The following is a 19,971-nucleotide window of genomic DNA, read 5'->3' as shown; positions in this document are numbered from 1 at the left end:
TGTTACCAGCTTTACCTTGAAGACTTGCCCCATGTGTATGAATGTGTTTGAAACAGGCATACACCTGTCACTGTCTAGAAGGCAGGATACCTGAAGCTCTGTCTCAGCTCCTCCAATAAACTGTGTGAGTGAAGTCACGCAGCCTAAGAGGGATTCACTGACTTCATCAAGGGGGCCATAGAATCCTAGCCGCATAGGCCCAACAACCTCAAAGGTCCCTTCCAGTAATCCTCCAATTCTATTAAATTGGTCCATTAAAAGAGATTGTGTGGTCTAGTACACACCATAGCTTTCTCATCTACTTAAAAAAAAAGTTAGGGGGCTAGGGGGAAAAGGTGGGTTACACTAGAGCACGGCTGGGGAACCTGCAGCCTTGAGGCCATATGTGGCCCTCTTAAGTTCTCAAGTACGGCCCTCTGAATGAATCTAAACTTCACAGAACAAATTTGTTGTGAAGTTTGGATTCAGTCAAAGGGCTGCACCCAAAGGACCTAGAGGGCCACATGTGGCCTTGAGGTTGCAGGTCCACCACCCCTGGTCTAGAGAATCTCTCGGATATCTTCCAATCTTAACATTCTAGGTTGTTTTCTGTATTGTTTCCAAAACTGTGTGGTTCAGTGTCTAGAGTGCTAGGCCTGAGGAAGGAAGACCCAAGTTCAAATTCAGCCTCAGATACTTATTAGCTCTATGAGACAGAGAAAGTCACTAAATCTTTGTCTGCCTCAGTTTCTTCATCTAGGAAAAGGAGATATTAAGACTACCTGCCTCCTCGATTTGTTCCAAGGATAAAATCAGATAATATTCATAAAGTGTTCTGAAACCTTAGAGTGATTCAGGAATGTTTATTATTATTATAATAGTGATTATTATTATTATTAAGAACAATGAATGTCAGGCTCATGAGTCACCATCTGAACTTCCAGGATTCCAGCTGTTGGCTACTCAAAGGGCCCAAGGTAAGAATCAGGCTGATTCTAGCAACACAATTTCCTTCTCCTAAGGATCAGGCCTTGGATATTACCTACAATTGATCTAGTCTCAACTTGGAGTAGCTTTTTCCATTCCTTCTTTCTCTCCAACATCAAATCCCAGCCCCTTCCTCTAAGGAGTCCTGGACCCCCAACTAACTCACCACCACTACTCCCCTCCCCAGGCCCCACTCCCAAGCACAGGTTGACCTCAGCCTCACTTTTGAAATCTTCCACTGGGACTAAAAGATGAGGCCTTTGCAACGCTATAATGTAGGAAGAACCGCGGCTTCCCATGTGGTTAAAGCTGCATGGGACCCGTCCAGCCTCCTCATGTCACAGAGGAAGAAGCTGGCACCCAGAGGGAGAAGGGACACACCCAAGGTCACAAACAGAGGTAGGGGCACAGCGAAGACTAGAATCCGAGGCATCTCCAAGATCAGACGCCCTTTCCAGTAAACCACACTGGAGATGCTGGCTAACCAACCAGCCAAGAAATAATGGCACCAAACAGTGCGCCAGGTGACCAAGTGACAGAGGCTTGACTCTCGAGGAGCACCCATCCACTCTATGCAATCCTTCTTGGCTACTCCATGTGTGCGTGGCTTGTGACCTCAGACGGCCTGCGGGCTGGGCCGGGGCACAGAGCTGCTAAGGATTTGAGATGTCACAGAAATGGGCACGTTCTCTGTAGGTGCAGATCCAAACCTGCCCACGCCTTTACTGCCCATTCGTGTCCTCTCATAAATGCCCCACCGAGGAGCCACCCGAAGATCAGCAGCCTTCCTTTAGCTCTACTAACCAACCTTCAGCAATTCTTCTTTCTCCATATGGAAAAATGTAGGGATGCAGAAGGCACTCAATAATGTTTGATGAATGAATGAATGAATGAATGAACAAATGAACGAATGAATGAATGAATGAATGAATGAATGAATGAAACAGACAATAAGGCTAAAGACAGGCTTTCTGGTCATAAGGGCAAATTCACTGCTAGAGGCCATGGTTCCTAGAAAGGATTCTGGATAGGGAGTCAGGAAACTTGGGTTCTAATCTAAGCTCTGCCAGGAGTAGGAGTAATAGGAGTAGTAGTAATGGTGGTGGTGGTGGTAGCAGTAATAGTGGTGGTGGTAATAGGATTAGTAGTAGCAGCAGCAGGAAGAGGAAGAGGAGTATTAGTTAGTAGTAGCAGTAGTAATAGCTAGCTTTTATACAGTGCTTTGAGGTTTGTGTGACTTTGGGCAACTGATGTCCTCTCCCGGGGCTTCCCTTTCTGCTTCTATAAAAGGAGGCAGTTGGACAAAGTGACCCCCAGATGATCTTCTGGCTCTGACATTCCATGTCTCCATCTGCTAACATTCTGCATGGTAAAGTCCCTTCCAGCCTTAACATTCTATGATTCTAGGAAAAGCCACCAAGACATAAATAAAGTCAATGCCTCGCCCAGGCACCAAAATAATTACTACCTAATTACTATCAATTACAAAGCAGCACTTCAAATTACTTGAAGAACAGACAAGCTGCTTTGCCAGTTAATCAAACTGAGTTTTCCTTGCCCCATAGGAAGCCATGGAAACAAGCCTTCGGTCCCATTGCCTGTGCCCCCAAAGAAAGCAGCTGGCGGGCTGGGTAACAATCAAGCGATGGGCCTAATGAGGAAGCACTGTCCTCGGCCTTGTCTCTCTGTCCAGTAACTGCTGGCCTTTCACAGCAGGCTCTGTTGGGAGGAATCCGGCATGCATTCACTAGCAGCCATACAGTACCACACTGCAATGCAGAGGAGCTGGGTTCTAGTCCTGGCTCACTATGTGATCCTGGCCAAGTCACTTATCTAGGTTACTAGGTCTCAGTCCCCCTCCTCTGTAAAATGATGGTAAGAGGCAATCCGATGGCTGAGGTCCATTCCAAATCTAAAAAGTGATGCTTCTGACCTGAGAAGCCGGTCTTGGATGAGTGAGACACTCCTGCAAGTTTGGAAGACCGGGCAGAGACAGTCTTTCTACCATTCTATAGAACTTCCAAGGACTTGGGGCTGATTTACAAAGGCAGGAGATGAGGTAGCCTCCTGGAGACTCTACAGTGGGGACGGGAGCTAACCCTGGGCCCACTGGCATGTTAAGTCGAATACAGACAGGGGAGCTCTAATCTCCTCCCTACTGGGGGACAAGCCCCTCGTGTTTCCTGGCTATTGATCACGAACCTTCGGGTAAGTTCTAGCCACTGCCTCTTGAGGGCAGTCAGCTTCTTGGGCCCCTATTCCAAGGCCACTGTGGGAGAACATGGTCAGTGTTGAACAGCACATCAGTGGGGTCAGACAAGGTTCTGGTTGCAATCCTAGACCTGCTCAGGAGGTAAATTTAGGAATAACTGGGGCAGACCAGCCAGCATCTACTCTAACCGAAAGCCAGTGAGGAGACTGCGAATTTACAATATGACTCCCATCCCCAAGCACTCTACCTGGGGACCAGCTGAAGGGGTATTCAACCTAGAAAAGAGAAAACTCCGGGGGTCATCAAGAATCTGAGGGATGAGGGATTTGGTTTGTTCTGCTCGGCCCCAGAGGAAAGTGCTTGGAACAATGCAAGACAAATGCAGAACTGTTCCAAGAACTTGACGAGGTTACTCGGGAGTAGCAAAGAGGGAAATGAAAAGAAAAATCCTCCTAACAACGAAAGCCGGTTGGAAGTGGTGGGACTGCTCCAGACCGGAGTCGATGCTCCCTCCTGAGACACTTTCAAATAGAAACTGGATGAGAGACAGAAAAATGGGGAGCGTGAGGGAGGGAGAGAGGCACAGAGATAGAGTGAGAGAGACAGAGAGGGGAGGGAGAGGAAGGGGGAGGAGAAGGGAGAAAGGGCAGGAGTCTCCAGGTCAGAGTTTCAGATGCAGCTGGGGGAAGGGTGAGGGCCAGTAATGTTTAATCACGTGGGAGGGAAACCAGGAGCCTCTGCTGGCAATGAGTCGGGAAGGCAGGAGACAATGAAAGGCTATTGTTCTCCACAGGGCCACAGAACGTTTGTGCCGGAAAACATCTTAGACCACAGAAGGTTAAAATATAAAATGCTAGACCTGGAAGGGCACAGAATGTGAGGACACAGAACTTGCAGCCCAGAAGAGACCTTAGAATACAGAATGCCAGAGATGATCAGGAACCAAGAACCTAGAACATCAGAACTAGGGGCTTCCAGAGTATTTCCAACCTTCCATGGACGAGGGAGGAAATTTAGGTCAGAAAAGGCTCTGAGATCTGTCCAAGATAACAGAAGAGAAGAACACAGAGTCAATCAGCACTGGACTGTAAGCTACCCGAGGGCAAGTTCCACGTCTTATCTTTCTCTTTATAGAAACTAGCACAAGTCTAGGTATAAATGAAGTGCTTAATAGAATGCATGAGAATTCAGAAATGAAAATAAGATTGTTTTTTTTTAAATTACTGCCACCCCCCCTCAAATGCTAAGTAAAAAAAATAAGTAAGTGAATGAGAGAGGACAGTACAGATATAGGGGAAGGTAAAGGCTGGAGACCCCAGGAAAGAGCCTAAACTCCTCAACCTGTAATTCAAAAGCCACAGCACCTTTCAGACTCCAGCCCACCTTTCTAACATCATTTTTCACTCCACTCAAATAGACACTTTCTACTGTTACTATCCCAGGGACAAGCTCTTCCCATTGCTGCCCTCCCCCACCCCATACACAGTGAGTGCCCCTGCCTTTGGAAAATCAGCCCCCTTGCTCTGCTCAAGTCCTGCTGAATCTCCAAGATTCAGCTGGACTCACGCCTCCTCCAAGAAGTCATCCCAGGCTCTCCTGCCCACCGGCATCCCTCTCCTCTGAATTCCTATAGCTATAATTTTATTGTATTCTGCGATGCTTCCACTGAGGAAGGCTGTACATTGCTTATGGGCCAGGACCATGCTTTCTCCCACTGTAGCTCCCAAGCATCAGGGTTCAGAATGCTGGAATTGGAGTCAGGAGACTTGAGTTCAAATCACAGCTCGGGCACTTTTTATATGACCTTGGGTAAGTCACTTCTCCTTCTCCTGAGTTCCTCCTCTATTAAATGAGAAGGATGGATCTTTAATATCCCTCTGGGATCTAAATCTATCACCTAAGACAGACTGGTGAGGGAGAGGAGAGGGAGAGGAGTGATGGCCCTTACCTCCGACACGTTGACCCGGCCTTCTTGGAAGGAGCAGTCGGCAGCATTGTGGGTGCAGATGTGTCGGTATTTGCACCAGTGACAGGGGAAGGAGCCATTCACACAGGACAGGCAGCTGCAGAGAAAAGGGAGAGAAGGCAGGTAGGGGTGAATACTCCTCAGACGGCCCCAGTGCTGCACCACCCCTTACACCTTCAAGCCTGTTCACGGGGCACACCAGCCAGCCCAGACTCCTCCAGAGATGCCCTCTCCACCATCACCCACAGCCCAGACTCCTCCAGAGATGCCCTCTCCACCATCACCCACAGCCCAGACTCCTCCAGAGATGCCCTCTCCACCATTACCCACAGTCCTCATGCTCATTTCTGCCTCATGCTTTTAGCTCTAAGTTATAGCAGAGGGCAAACTTGATTTGGAGCCTAAAGGCCTGGGTTCAAATCCTGAATCTGCTTTGTTTGCCCTGTATGACTCAGGGCAAGTCACTAAACCTCTCTGGGCCTCAGTTTCCTACTCTGCAAAATGAGAGGTCTGAGGTAGATGATATTATAGACTTCTTCTGGTTTAAAATCCTATGATCTCACTCTAAGATTACCAGGGCCAGAGAGGTATGGGGCAGGGGTTTGGGGTAGCCAGGGAAGGTATCTCATACCAGCTGAAATATGGCTAAATTCACATATCATCCAGGCCTCCAACTTACCTAAAGTACTCAACCCTGAACCTTTTCCCTTCCAACCCCTTGGGGAGGAAACAAAACTGAAAAACAGGAAGCATGGGTTCTAATCCCACTGGACCATTAACCAACCAACTGTGAGATGAGAGAATCATAGATCTAGACTTGGAAGCAACTTCAGAGGTTACCTAGTCCAACTCTTTAATCTACAAAGGAGAAAAACGAATCCTAGAAAGGGTGATTTGTCCAAGGTGATGCAGGTAATCTCAGAAATGAGCTTACTCAGAAATGAGCCAGGTTTTTCCATTGTACCATGATAGTAGTTCCTTCATTTGTAAAATAAAGAGGGTGATTTTGAAAATCCAAACCTAATATTCAATATTCTATGCTATAAGTCTATGTTAGAATTAACATGTTTTACAGAAAAACTTGGGAAGACTTATGTGAACTGATGCAAAGTAAGGAAAACCAGGAGATGATATCTACACAATGACTACAACAATGTAACTAGAAAGAATAACAGCAACCAAAATTGAAGGCTAAGTAATTATAATGATGAAGATTGCCGCTGATGAAGAAAGAAAATGACCGTGCCCCTCTCCCTTCTTTGGGAGATTATGGGTGTGGAACCCTGCATACACTCAGACTTGTCTGGTTTTGCTAAGCTAAGCTGCTTTTCCCCCCTCTTTTTTCTAGTCTTTGCTACAAGGGATTGCTCTCTGGTGAGCAATATATTTGGAATGAAGGTGATAGAAAAATGAAACTTAGCAATTTACCATTTTTAAATGAATTAACATGCTTTTGTGCTTTCCAAATAAACCACACTATACAATAATATTCTATGCTGATAGGTCTTTTCTTGTTCTGATATATTCTGAGTTATATATTCTAATAATCTCTGGTCATATCTCCCTTCCAGCTCTGACTTTTACAACTCTAAGCCTAAAGAACTATACAAGTGTTAATGTGTATTATTATGGGTGGATTCTCCACCCTTCCTAAGTGGGCTGAGTTGGGGGCTCTGACGTGCTATTGTGGAGAAGAGATGGGGGTGGTAATGAAAAAAACCAACTCGGGCCAACGTGAGTCAAAACAAGAGCCTGTTGGAGTCAGGGTCAAAGCTCAGGCCTCTGAAGAAACCCCAGCCTGATTCACAAAGGGAATCAAGAGCAGACCCTGGGCCTGGTCACCAGCAAGGACTGGGCTCTCTTTCTTTCTTGAACAATGGCTCATGTGGAGACTGCCCCCTCATAGGCTGCCCCCCTTTGCCCCCCAATCCCGGCTCCTATTCTTCGTCAGCCACCCATCAGGGGCCGAGGTTAGGAGGTCACAGTCAGACGGCCAGCCGCCCACCTGACAGCATGAAGCTGCTCCCCAAGAGGCCCAGGGCTGATGGGGCCAAGATGGGGGGGAGGGTGGGGTGATTGCCAAAGTTAATATGAATATTCGGGGAAGGCAGAAGAAGCCTGAGTTACGGAACTGTCCTATTCTCTTCTCCAGGATGGGAATGTGAAGACTGAGCAGAAAAGGCACTGCTATGTGCTGGCATTATTATGGGGGGGGGGGGCAAGCACAGGGATGAGGAAGGGGACAACCTGAGTCAAAAGCTGTGTGTATCACTTAATCGACAAATCTACTCATTAAGTACCATCTAAGCGTCTCTTCTGTTCTAGCTGACTTGAGAAACACAAGGGAAGGGCAGGAAGGCTTTACAGTGAAAAGTCAGGAAGACCTGAGTTCAAATCTAGCCTCACACACTTACTTGCTGCGTGACCCTGAACTTTTAAGACACTTCACCCGTCTGCCTCAGTTTCCTCTTCTGTAAAATAGAGATGATAATAAGAGTACCCACCCGCCAGGGTTATTGTGAGGATAAAATGAGATAATATTTATCAAGTGCCTTGCAAACCTGAAAGCTTTATATAACTGCTACTAGTTATTATTTTATTGTTGGTGATGGCGCTGCTTAATCAGTTCAGTCTTTTCTGACTCTTCGTGACCCCATTCTGGAGTTTTCTTGGCAAAGACACTGGAATGGTTTGCCATTTTCTTCTCCAGCTCATCCTACAGATGAGGAAACTGAGGCAAACAAGGGTAAGTGATTTGCTCAGGGTCACACAGCTAGTAAGTGTCTACAGCTAGATTTGAACTCAGGTCTTCCTGACTCCAGGCCTGGTGCTCTATCCACCACGACACCTACCTGCCCAATTATCATCATTATTATTACTTGTTTGAAAAAAAAGGACTGGATTTCTGGGTAGAGCACCTAGGTTTGAGGCTGGCTCAAACTCTGCTTGTAGCAGACTGCTCAGGGCCTCAGTGTGCACACTGTAAAATAAGGGAGCTTACTTTGAGGTTCCACCTTCCACCGATCAGACTAGCTAAGATGACAAAATAGGAAGATGATAAATTGAGGAAAGGCTACCAGAAACCAGATGCACTAGTACATTGTTGGTGGAGCTATGAATTGTTTAGCCATTTTGGAACTATGCCCCAACTGCGCACACCCTTTGACCCAGCTATATCACCATTAGGCCTATAACCCCAAAAAGATCAAAGAAAGAAGAAAAGGACCTATATGTACAAAAATATTTATAGTAGCTCTTTCTGTAGTAGCCAAAAATTGGAAGCAAAGGGGCTGTCTTCCTAGTAGGAAACGGCTAAACAAATTATGGTATGTGAATGTAATGGAATATTATTGGGCCATAAGAAATGACAAAGGACAATTTCACAAGGAACTAGAAAGACCTATTTGGACTAATGCAGAACTGGAGGAACAATTTATACGATGACAAGAACATTATAGAGAAAAACAACTTGGAAAGACTTCAGAGGTCTGATCAATGAAGTGATAACCCATGAGGCCAGAGGACTGGAGATAAAACACTCTGCTCACCTCCTGTCAGAGAGGTGATGAACTTAAAACAAAGAGGGAGACAGAAATTTTCAGGCACAGCCAACACTGGGAACTGGCTTACAGGACTACGCATGCTTCTTTTGAAGGTTTCATTTGTGGAGGGAGAGGGGCAGTGGTTGTTATCCAGTGGGAGGGAGCAGAATGTGGGACAGATTATAAATCCATGTAATATTAAACAAATTTATTTTTTCAAAAAGTAAAAAGTGAAAAAATAAAATAAAACAGAGCCAGGATTGTGCACATTCTCAGGATCCACTGATGTGCTGGTTAGTGTTACTGAACTTTTTTTCCCTTTCTTTTAAGTCCATGTTGCAAGGGACTGCTCTCTAGGGATGGGAGGAGGGAGGGATAGATTTGGAAATGAAGGTCATGGAAAAACAAAAGATTTCAACACTTTTTTTAAAAGGTCCCTTTGAGCTCTAAATTCTATGATCCTAGTTAGGAGGCCAGAACTGGCACCCAAATCCCTCCCCTTCCAGAATCCTCCCCTGACCACTCCAGCCTAATTATCTCTTTCTTCTTCAGTACACCACTCATCTGACAGTGTGGGAGGCATCAAGGGACGAGGTCGAAATGTGCCGGCCCTGGCGTCATCGGTCCAGAACTCAGCTGACGCCTCTGCAATTTACTACCTGCATGATCATAGGCTAGCCTCTAAAGTTCTCTTGTGCCTCAGTTTCTTCATTTGTAAAGTAAGGACTTGAAACTAGGTCTGAGGTCTTTGCAGATCTACAGTCCTGTAATCCCATGATACTTGCTTACAGACTTTACCTGATATAGTCAGAGACCCTTACGAGCCTACAAAAAACATTCGGGGAAAGTCAGTGCTAGATGTCAATGGCTAGAATAGGGAAATGAGAAACACAAGGTGGGAGGGAATGGAGAGAAGAAAAGAGAGGCAGAGGGGGAAAGTATGCTCTGCCTGGGATCCAGAGGGAGCCCAGAAAGGGGAGATGTGGAGACAGGAGGGACAGAAAGACCGGGGGAAAAGTGAGGAAGGCAGCCCCACCAGATCCTTCACTGTATCCCCTTAGTATCTAATACAGCATGCTTGCATCTGGCAGGAACTTAATCAATCTTCATAAATACTTGTTGATTTTAGACAGTGCCTGTCCATAGTGATCATTTAATAAATGCTTATTGATTAATTTGATAAAAATATAGCAACATCAACAACGACACAGAGACATCTCCAAAAAGTGACAAATGATGGGACAGATACAGTCTGTGTTCTAAGGTGGGGGTTCTTAGTCCTGCTGGTCTGGGGAAGCCTAAGGAAGCCTTCCCCAGAAGGATTTTAAACACATGAAATAAAATACATATAATGGCAAAGGAAATAAATTATACTGGAAGTTATCAAAATATTACATATGCATACTTTTGTGTTTTAATGTAATATTTTATATAAAATACATATATTTTTAAAGTTCACAGATCCCAGGTTAAAAGTCCCTGTTCTTCACTATTTGACAAAAACTGCTGGGAGAACTAGAAAACAGTATGGCAGAAACTAGGTATAAACCAACATCTTATACATATACAAAGATAAGGTCAAAATGGGTACATGATTTAGACATAAAGGGTGATATGATAAGCAAATTAGGGGAGCAAGGAATAGTTTATCTGTCAGATCTAAGGAGAAGGGAAGAATTTATGACTAAACAAGAGAAAGAGAGCATTATGAGATGGAAAATGGATGATTTTCGTTATATTAAATTAAAATGTTTCGTACAGGGGCAGCTAGGTGGCGCAGTGGATAGAGCACCGGCCTCAGACCAAACACTTGACACTAGCTGTGTGACTCTGGGCAAGTCACTTAACCCCCATTGCCTAGAAGAAAAAAAAAAGGTTTTGTACAAACAAAACCAATGCAACCAAGATTAGAAGGAAAGCAGAAAGCTGGGAAACAATCTTTACAGCAAGTACCTCTGATAAAGGCCTCATTTCTCAAGTATATAGAGAACTGAGTCAAATTTATAAGAACACAAGTCATTCCCCAATTGTCAAGTGGTCAAAGGATATGAACAGGCAGTTTTCTGATGAAGAAATCAAAGCTATCTAGAGTTATATAAAAAATGCTCTAAATCACTATTGATTAGAGAAAAGCAAATCAAACCACTCTGAGGTACCACCTCACACCTGTAAGACTGGCTAATATGACAGAAAAGGAAAATGATAAATGTTGGAGGAGATGTGGGAAAATTAGAACACTAATGCCCAGCTGGAGTTGTGAACTGATCCAACCATTCTGGAGAGCAATTTGGCACTACGCCCAACAGACTACAAAGCCATGCATATCCTTTGATGCAGCAACACCACTACTGGCTCTAGATGCCAAAGATATCATAAAAAAGGGAGAAGACTCTACATGTACAGAAATATTGATAGCAGCTCCTTTTGTGGTGGCAAAGAACTGGGAATTGAGGGGATGCCCATCAACTGGGGAATGGCTGAATAAGTTGTGGTATATGATTGTGATGGAATACTATTATGCTATGAGAAATGCTGAGCAAGACGGTTTCAGAAAAACCTGGAAAGACTTAAATGAACTGATACTGAGTGAAGTGAGCAGAACCAGGAGAACACTGTACCCGGTAACAGCAACACAGGGCGATGATCAACTATGATTGACTTAGCTATTCCCAGCAATACAATGATCCAAGACAATTCCAAAAGACTCTTGATGGAAAATGCTATCCACCTCCAGAGAAAGAACTGATGGAGTCTGAATGCAAATAGAAGCAGACTATTTTCACTTTATTTTTCTTCCTAGTTTTTTCCTTTTGTTCTGTTTCTTCTTATACAAGATAACTACTATGGAAATATGTTTTACATGATTGCACATATGTAACCAATATCAAATTTCTTACCATTTTAGGAAAGGGGGAAGGTAGGGAGGATGAAAATTTGGAACCCAAATTTTTATTTGGAAAAAATGAATGTTAAAAATTATTTTTACATGTAATTGGAAAAAAGAAAACACTATTCAAGAGAAAAGAAAATAATAAGTCTTGTTCCAAGGCATTAAGAGGCGGTACGATGGAGTATGTGGAGAGTTGAACTGGGGCCAAATCCTGGCTATAACATTCAACACTCACAAGCTACGTGACTATGACCTTCAGTTTCTTCATCAGTTAAATATAGATCATAATTCATACTCCAAGGAGTCATAGTCAAGAAAGGCACTTTTTTAAAAAGGGGAGCAATGAGAAGTTTTGGCTCCATAAATAAAGACAATACCTGGCCAGTGGTTTAGGAGACCAAAGGAGAGGGAGGGGGTTACTGGAGACCAGAGGCCAAGGAAGACAACATGGTGGAGGACCACAGGCCACTGAGCTGGAACACTTCTTGCACAACCTACCCCCCCCCCGTCTCTACCCCTCAAGGGTAAGGTAAGATTCCAGGTAAGCCCTGAAGGATAAACAAGACTCTCTTCCTCTAGGTGTCCCTTTCCTCTCCAGCCCTCCGTATTCTTACAGTCCAGGGAAAACCAGGAGGGAGATATTCTTTCTTTCCCTCACTCCTAGAGTAAGGGAGGAAAGGAGTGGGTGGCCTGCGCTGGGAAGAGGGTAGGAGTGGAGGCCGCCCACAATGTGCACAAACACCAGTGGGAGAGAGAAAGCCTCCCCTCCCAAGATCTGGAGGGCTAATTCTAGCAAATCAGCAATTCCATCCCTTCCACGGGGCTGGAAGCCTCTCCCGTCCCCTGCTGCTAGCCCAGAACAGAGCTCTCCAATGTTTCTCCTGTGGCCACACACCTGTCAACTCTCCCAGCCAAGCCTGCATCCAATCCCCCGCCCCCACTGTCACCTGCTGCTGCTGTCCACCCTTGAGTCCATCCACGCCTTCCACATACGACCACTGATTTCCTTCTGCCTTTTTTCCCCTCCTGCAGATTTGGGGTCAAAAGCCCTGCTTTCAAAGACCAGCTCAGACTTCTCACTAGTTCTCGGGTTAAGTTATGTTCCTTCCCTGGGCCTCAGTCCATTTCCCCACCCCATTAAATTAAAGGGTCTCAAGTCAATTCAACTGGATTCAACCAGCTTTTAACATTCTTCCAGTTCAAACTCTAGCCAAAAACCCTCTCCTTCCTATCATCCCAGGCTAACAACACATTCACCACCCATTTCACAGGGTCGTTGAAAATCATTAATTAACTACTATAAAAGCTAACATTTATAGAGTGCTTACTATGTGCCAGGCACTGTGTGAAAGCATTTAATGATTATTATCTTATGAGATCTTCACAATAACCCTGGGATGTGGGTGCTATTATAATCCCTATTTTACAGATGAGGAAAATAAAGGTTAAGTGATTTGCCCAGGGTCACAAAGCAAATAAGTGTCTGAAGTTGGATTTGGGGGCAGCTAGGTGGCACAGTGGATAGAGCTCTGGCCTTGGAGTCAGGAAGAGCTGAGTTCAAATGTGGCCTCAGACACTTGATACTTACTAGCTATGTGACCCTGGGCAAGTCACTTAACCTCAATTGCCTCACCAAAAAGAAAAAAAAATAGAGGGAGAAGAAGTGAAGTTGGATTTGAATTCAGATCTTCCTGAGTCCAGGCCTGGTGCTCTATCTGCTAAGCCACCCAGGTTCTCCTTTGTAAATTTTGAAGCCCCTATAAATGTGAGCCAATGATTATTATTTAACATGGAAGACCAACCCACTGCATGCTGGGAATTATACCAGCACCACCTTTGTAGTACAGAATTAGCCGAGGCTGTCCAAGCTGGTCTAGCCTACCAGTCCTACAGATGAACAGCACAGAGAGGTTAACTGATTTGACCAAGGCCACACAGCCTGTGGCACCCTGTCTTTGAACTCCACTGGCCTAATTCCTCAGCCAGTCACCAGATCAAAGGGGCTACTGATGCCATGCCTGAGAATGGCTTAACTCCATCCTTAAAAGACTCTGGAATTGGGGGATGGGAAGGGGAAGAGAAGCAGAGCACAATAATTCATCAACACCAGCGACCTTAGGGTCTCAGGACCCAAGTTTAAACCCAGGCTCAGCCGCTGTGTGACCATGAGCAAACCCTGAAGCTCTGTGAGCCTCATTTCCCCCATCTGTTAAATGGGGACAGGATAACCTTTAAGGTCCCCTTCTCCTCTAGCTCCAGGGTCCTATGAGACCCTTTTCTCTCCTTCAGCCTGGGGAGGAGCAAGGTCTAAAAGGAGGGGTTACAATACAGCCCTGAGCCAAGAGGTGACACCTGCCTAAACAAAACTCACTGAAGGTGGAGGCTTTTGGTCCTATGTAATGCAAGCATGTAAATTCACTTTACATCTTGTAAATGTACTTAAAGAATGGATTTCACCAATGTCAGGGTGTTGCTGTTCTGTAAACATTTTTTTTTACTTGTGAGCTTTAGGTTAAACAGTTTTTAAAATGAGTTTACTTAAAATTAGAAAAGGCAAACACAAATATGCAGAGGAACTCATTAATTAAGGTTCCAGGAATGGAGCTGAAGGATAGATATCTCCCCACCTTGTTAAGAACTTCCTTTCTCCAAAACAAACCTTCTCACCAGGCCAGCTGTGAACAGTCTGTGATCCTAACAGTGATGGAAAGACCCTGGGATGGGGGCAAAGGAAGAAATGAGGACTACCAATGGGGTCAGAGAAGCCTGGGAAGATTTGTGTGACCTGATGCACATCAAATAAAGCAGAACCAAGAGAACACTTTCCATCTCCACACGAGATGCTGGCCACGAACTCCAGTCAGCATCCTCATTTCCCTCCCACCAGGTCTTCAGCCCCTGCCGGTGGGAAGCTTGGCACTGATGGGGGGTGGCATGGCCATCTCCAGACCACCCTGTTCCTTCCCTCACTGTGTCCAGCTCCCCTTGGTGTCTGGTCTTCTCTCACCTGAATGGAAGCTCCCTGAGGGCAGGGGCTGTTTGTGTACTTGTATTTGTATCCCAGTGCTTAGCACAGAGCCTGGGACACAGTAAACACTTAATAAATGCTCTATAATAGTCTCACATTTTAATGTGTGCAAAGCACTTTATAAATATTATCTCATTCTATCTTCACAATAACCCTGGGAGATAGGGGCTATTATGACGTAGGTATTCTATTTCTCATCCTTCCATCCGTCTTTCTATCTTTATGTACATATCTCTATCAGGCTATCTCAATCTATCCATCAATCCCATCTCTAGCTATCAATCTCTATCTCTACCCATCCATATCCATCCATCCATATCTAACTCTCCATCTCCATTTATCTCTCTCCCTCTATTTCTCCATCCATGTCCTCTATCTCTCCCTCCATTTATCTCTCCTTCTATTTCTCCCTCTCTCCATCTATGTACCCATCTTTCTATTTCTACTTACCATAACATATACAATGATTGCAACAATGCAAATTAACAAATCATTAAAAAGAGGGTGACCTCTAAAGACCAATGAGTGTCTTGACAGAGAGAAAATGGAACACATGATCCCCAACACAGCAGAGATGCGGGAGACGAGACATTCAGGCAATGAGCATTTAGTAAGTACTGTGGATATTCTAGGAACTATGCTAAAGACTAGCAATACATGGGAAGGCAAAATTTTGGTTCCTGCCCTCAAGGAGTGTACTAATAAAAAACAAAAAAAAAAATAATAAAACTAATGGTGTTCTAATTAAGGCAGCTGGGTGGTACAGTGGATTAAACATTATACTTGGAGTCCAGAAGATCTGCATCAGATAATTATTAGCTGTGTGGCTCTACAGGCAAGTAATTCTACCTCTCTCAGCCTCAGTTTCCTCATCTGTGAAAAGGGAATAATAATAGCAGCTACCTCCCAGGGTTGTTACAAAGGTCAAATGAGACAATATTTATAAAATAATTTTTGAAAAATAAAGCAAAATAAATGCCAACTATTATTCTAATGGCAGAGACAATAGGCAATTTATTAGGTACATATAAGATACAGCAGAAGAGATGCAAGGTTCTAGGACAGACTATGACTAGGCGATGATCTGGGAGTACTTAGGTGTTCCAATCACAGGACGGAAAAGAGGGAGAAGGGGCCTTTTCTGCCAAGATTCCAACCAGAGCTCTAGAAACTGCTCCAGGAATCCAAAGGTGTCTGTCTGTCTGTCTCCATCTCTCTTAGACCCCAGCCCATCTGGCCCTATCTGCTGCCAGGTCCTAAATGTATTAGGATCATAGGATTTAGGTCTAGAAGGGATTTCAGAGAGTATCTCACTCAACCTCCTCCTTTTACAAAGAGGCCCAGGAAGTCAGGGATTTGCCCAAGGCACACAGGTAAGAAGAAATAAAGCAAAGGCAGGATTTGAACTCAGGGCCTCTGACACCAAAGTGAACGTCCTTTCTAATACATAGTAACTACGTCTATCCTTGGTCCCTTTAGGTATTCCGGGGTGGGGACCATGTAGTCTGCCAGGGAACAGGGGCGTGGGTCTTTTAGAGGGCAGCAGGGACATGGTCATTGTGCCCCAGCCCAGGGCCAGGCCGCACCCCTCCTGGAAGCTAGCTGTGTGGTCCCTTGGTTTCCCAGCCCCCCACCCTCATCTGACCTCCCCCAAGCAGGCCTTGAGCCTATTCTGGCTACACGAAGGATACACCACGGGGGGCCCTGTCCTTCCTTACAAGGGCAGGCGGCGGCAGCCCTTGGCTGGAAGCCTGTCTTCATTCTGCACCGGCCCCCTCCCCTCTGTGACCCTGAGGGACAGGGTGAACTCTCATCTGGCAGCCTCTCTCTGCATGTGATGGCTCACTTGTTTTCCTCCTTCACTGACCTTCCCTGGAGGACAGGAGCAGCCTCGGATGCTTCCAGCAGTGTCATGGAGGGATCCCCAAGCACCTGCTAGGCACAGCTCACACCTCCCCATGTTCAAACAAGCACCAATGCCCCCATAAAATGGGAATGTGGGGATGGAAAGGCAAGGACAGGAACCAAGGTAATCACCACGAAAAAATGCAGGTCCTCACCCCTCACTGCTGGATTACCGCAAGAGCTTCCAGCCTCTCCCCCTCTGATTCTATCTACATCTACTATCAATGAGACAGCGGGAGGTGCAGTGGACAGGGTGTTAGACCTGGAGTCAGGAAGACCTGAGTTCAACACCAGCCCCAGGCACTTACTAGCTGGGTGACCCTGGGCAAGTCACTTCACCCTGTTTGCCTGTTTCCTCAGCTATAAAATGGGGCTAATAGTAGCACCTGCCTCCCAGACTCGTTGTGAGGGTTAAATGAAATAATATTTACAAAAAGTTCTTAGTGCAGTGTCTGGGACACAGTAGGTACTATAGAAATGCTTATTCCGTTTCCCAACGCCTGATAAATTTTCACAAAACACATCTTTTGTCATATCCTTCCATTACCTTCCCAATACCTATTAGATCAAGTCCGAACTCCTTGCTGGACATTCAAGGGCTTCTCCAACCCATTACCTTAAAGTCCCTTCTATTCTGAAATCCTGTGACTCCATTTCTCCCACCCTATCTCCACCTTCCCCCCCACCACTGCCATGCTTTTCAGTTCCAGCCAGGTGTGTCCTCACCACCCCTGCCCCAAACAGCAGGCTCATTGCCACCCCTGCACCTATTCACCTTTTTAGACGGTATACTGTACTAACATTTGTCTCCCCCTCACTCCGGGAACCCTTCACTTCCCACCTGGCTCGATTTGCAGACCCTTCCCTTCTTCACGTCCCCACTGGACAGGCCAACCAACCACCCAGCTAGCCTGCTAGCTCCTGAAACAATGGCTCTCCTGATGTAAGAGATCAAGGAGCATCTCAGGGGAATTTAGTCTGACCTCCTCATTCTGCAAGATGAGGAAAGCCAGACCCAGAAGAGGAAAGAGACACGTTCAAGGTCACCTAGTAAGTGCAACCATTTTCTTTCCAACACTGTCTCAGGGTCTGCTGTTTGCACTCCATCTCTGATGGTGTCAGCGGTGCAAGAGAAGGCGAATGAAGAGCAGAGATGCTGGGCCTTTTCTCTCCTGGCCCTGGGCCTCTCTGCAGGCTGTGCCTCTAGTTCTCAAGGCTCAGGCCCTGAAGGCGTTATCCTCCTCCTATGGGTCCTGGAGCCTGAGAGGAGGGCCTCTCACAGATACTCCCTTCTGCTGCCAAGCCCAAGGGTTTGTTTGTGGAGAGAGGAGGGGAGAGGAGAGGAGAGGAGATGGGAGGAGGAAAGAGAGAGGAAGAGAGAAGAAGGAAGGAGAGGGAGGGACAGAGGAAGGGAGAAATAGAGACAGAGATGGAGATACAAAGAGAGGGAGAAAGAAAGAGACTAACAGAGAGAGATACAGATGGGAGGAATGGGAGAGGGAGAGAAGTGAGAAAGACAGAGAAGAGAGACAGAGGCAGAAGAGGAGAGAGAGGGAGGGAAGAGAGAAAGAGAGAGAGAAGAGAAAGAGAAAAAGGAGAGACAGAGAGAAAAACAGAAAGAAGAGAAAGAGAGGTGGGTAGAAAGAGTGAGAGAGACACAGACAGAGAAGAGAGAGAAAGAAGAGAAAGACAGAAAAAAGAGAAAGACAGAAAGAAGAGAGAGAAAGAGAGGTGGGTAGGAAGAGAGAGAGAGGAGAGATAGAAAAAGAGGAGAGAGAGAAAGAGAGAGAGAAGAGACATAGAAAGAGGAGAAAAAGATAGAAAGGAGAGAAAGAGAACAAAGAGAAGAGAGACAGAGAGAAAGAGACAGAAAGAAGAGAGAGACAGAAAGAAGAGACGGAGAAAGAGGAAAGAGACAAAGACAGAAAGAAGAGAAAGAGAAAGAGACGGGGGGAAGGGTGGGGGGGGGGTGCCACCAAGACAGAGAGACACAGTGAAACAGAAAGAGACAGAGCTGAGAATGAGGCCAGGAACAGGGCACCCCAGACCAGGGATGGAGAGCATGCCTAAGCCAACAGGATCACTGTTAGAGCTCCCCACTTTGCCTAGGCTTTAATCAATCAGTCAACAGCTACAAGGCCCCGCCATACTGCAGGTGCTTAATAAATGCTTGCCGATTCAATAATCTGCCCCCACCTCACCCCAGAAGAGCACATGCAAAGAGGGCAGACCTACAAACAATGAGTACTGTAAGGAAATACTGAGACTCAAGTGATGCCAAGGGAAGGAAGCAGAACCAAAATAGCCCGCCCAGTGACGTCAGCTTGAGAGGCAGTGACACCAGAACCTTGTAAAAGCACCCCTGCCCAGCCCCCACTCGCAGCGTCAGGGAATTAAGGACAGCCTCTGTCAGGGAATCAAGGACAGTCGCTTCCCGCTTCCCGATTGGGATCCTTCTGCATATGGCCCTGCGGGAAGGCTGGGAGTTGAGAGATGGCCCTCACAGCGGCACAGGCCAAAATGAGGCTCGAGGGTGGGGGGTGCTCCAGGCAGGCACCAGTTCAATGTAGGCAACGGCTGCCCCCGGAGGCAGAAGCTGCTTGTCACCTGGGCCATTCAAGCACAGGCTAGATGACCACCCATCAGGGCTAGGGGCCAAGAGGGTCCCCTGCACTGGGAAGAAGCCTGGAGCCCTTTTCAGCTCTGAGAATCTAAGGCTCTAAGGGCTGCTTCCATTGCTGCCCTGGGGTGGAGGGGACCAGGGAGGAGCACCATTCAGTTTCAATCACTGGAAATTCAGAATCAGAGCTTGCACGTAGCTCAGAATAAAGAATACCCTGCCAGTCCATGAGACTCCTCCCTTTGTATATGGGATCCCACGTCAAAACACACAGCTTTCAAGAAACTCCTCAGCCCCATCTGTCCAAAAGCTTCCAAAGATGTAACTGATGCTCCATTTCAAACTGAGAAAACTATACCAATAGCAAGTTTATTGAAAAGACAACAGGGGGAAGAAAACCCATTTTGGTATGTGGGAAGCCCACTGGGCTGCAGGGAGCAGTTATGAGGCATCTCTGTGTGGGCTCGCTTCCAGCCCAGCACGGCCCACGAAGATCCCTCCCTCACTCGTCCTCCTCCAGGATTCATTATCTATACCCACCAGGTACTCAACCCCGACTGCCTGAGAGGAGTAGAAAGGGGACCTCAGAGAGACCTTTGAGATTCCCTGAACCAACCCTTTCATTTCACAGATGTGGTAACTGGGTCCCAGAGAAGTCACGTGCCCTGTCCCAAGTCATTCAGCTAGTGGCCAGCTGTTTGCTAGATGCTAGTGAGGACAAAAAAGATACCTATAGAGGGTATGATTCAGCCTGGGAGAGGATGAAGATAACAACGTGATCATGGAGGAGAGAGGTGGGAAAGAGAAAGAAGAAGAGGTTAAAGGAAAGAGAGAGAAGGAAG

General features: G+C 46.1%; 1 protein-coding gene across 2 annotated transcripts in view; it reads right to left on the bottom strand.

Moving 5' to 3' along the window:
• The window catches only part of PLXNA1 (plexin A1), a 312,964-nt gene that overhangs the window by 113,363 nt on the left and 179,630 nt on the right, over window positions 1–19,971 (bottom strand). For both annotated transcript variants that reach the window (XM_020981168.2, XM_020981169.2), the window contains exon 9: window positions 5,127–5,241. In XM_020981168.2, coding sequence (XP_020836827.1) covers window positions 5,127–5,241 — 115 coding nt within the window. The remainder of the gene's footprint in view (window positions 1–5,126; window positions 5,242–19,971) is intronic.

This window comes from Phascolarctos cinereus, unplaced genomic scaffold (genome assembly GCF_003287225.1).
Source record: "Phascolarctos cinereus isolate Bilbo 61053 unplaced genomic scaffold, phaCin_HiC Scaffold_4;HRSCAF=312, whole genome shotgun sequence".
Lineage (NCBI taxonomy): Eukaryota > Metazoa > Chordata > Mammalia > Diprotodontia > Phascolarctidae > Phascolarctos > Phascolarctos cinereus.
Note: the sequence above shows the minus strand (reverse complement) of the source record. Positions and strands in the feature narration are given on the sequence as shown.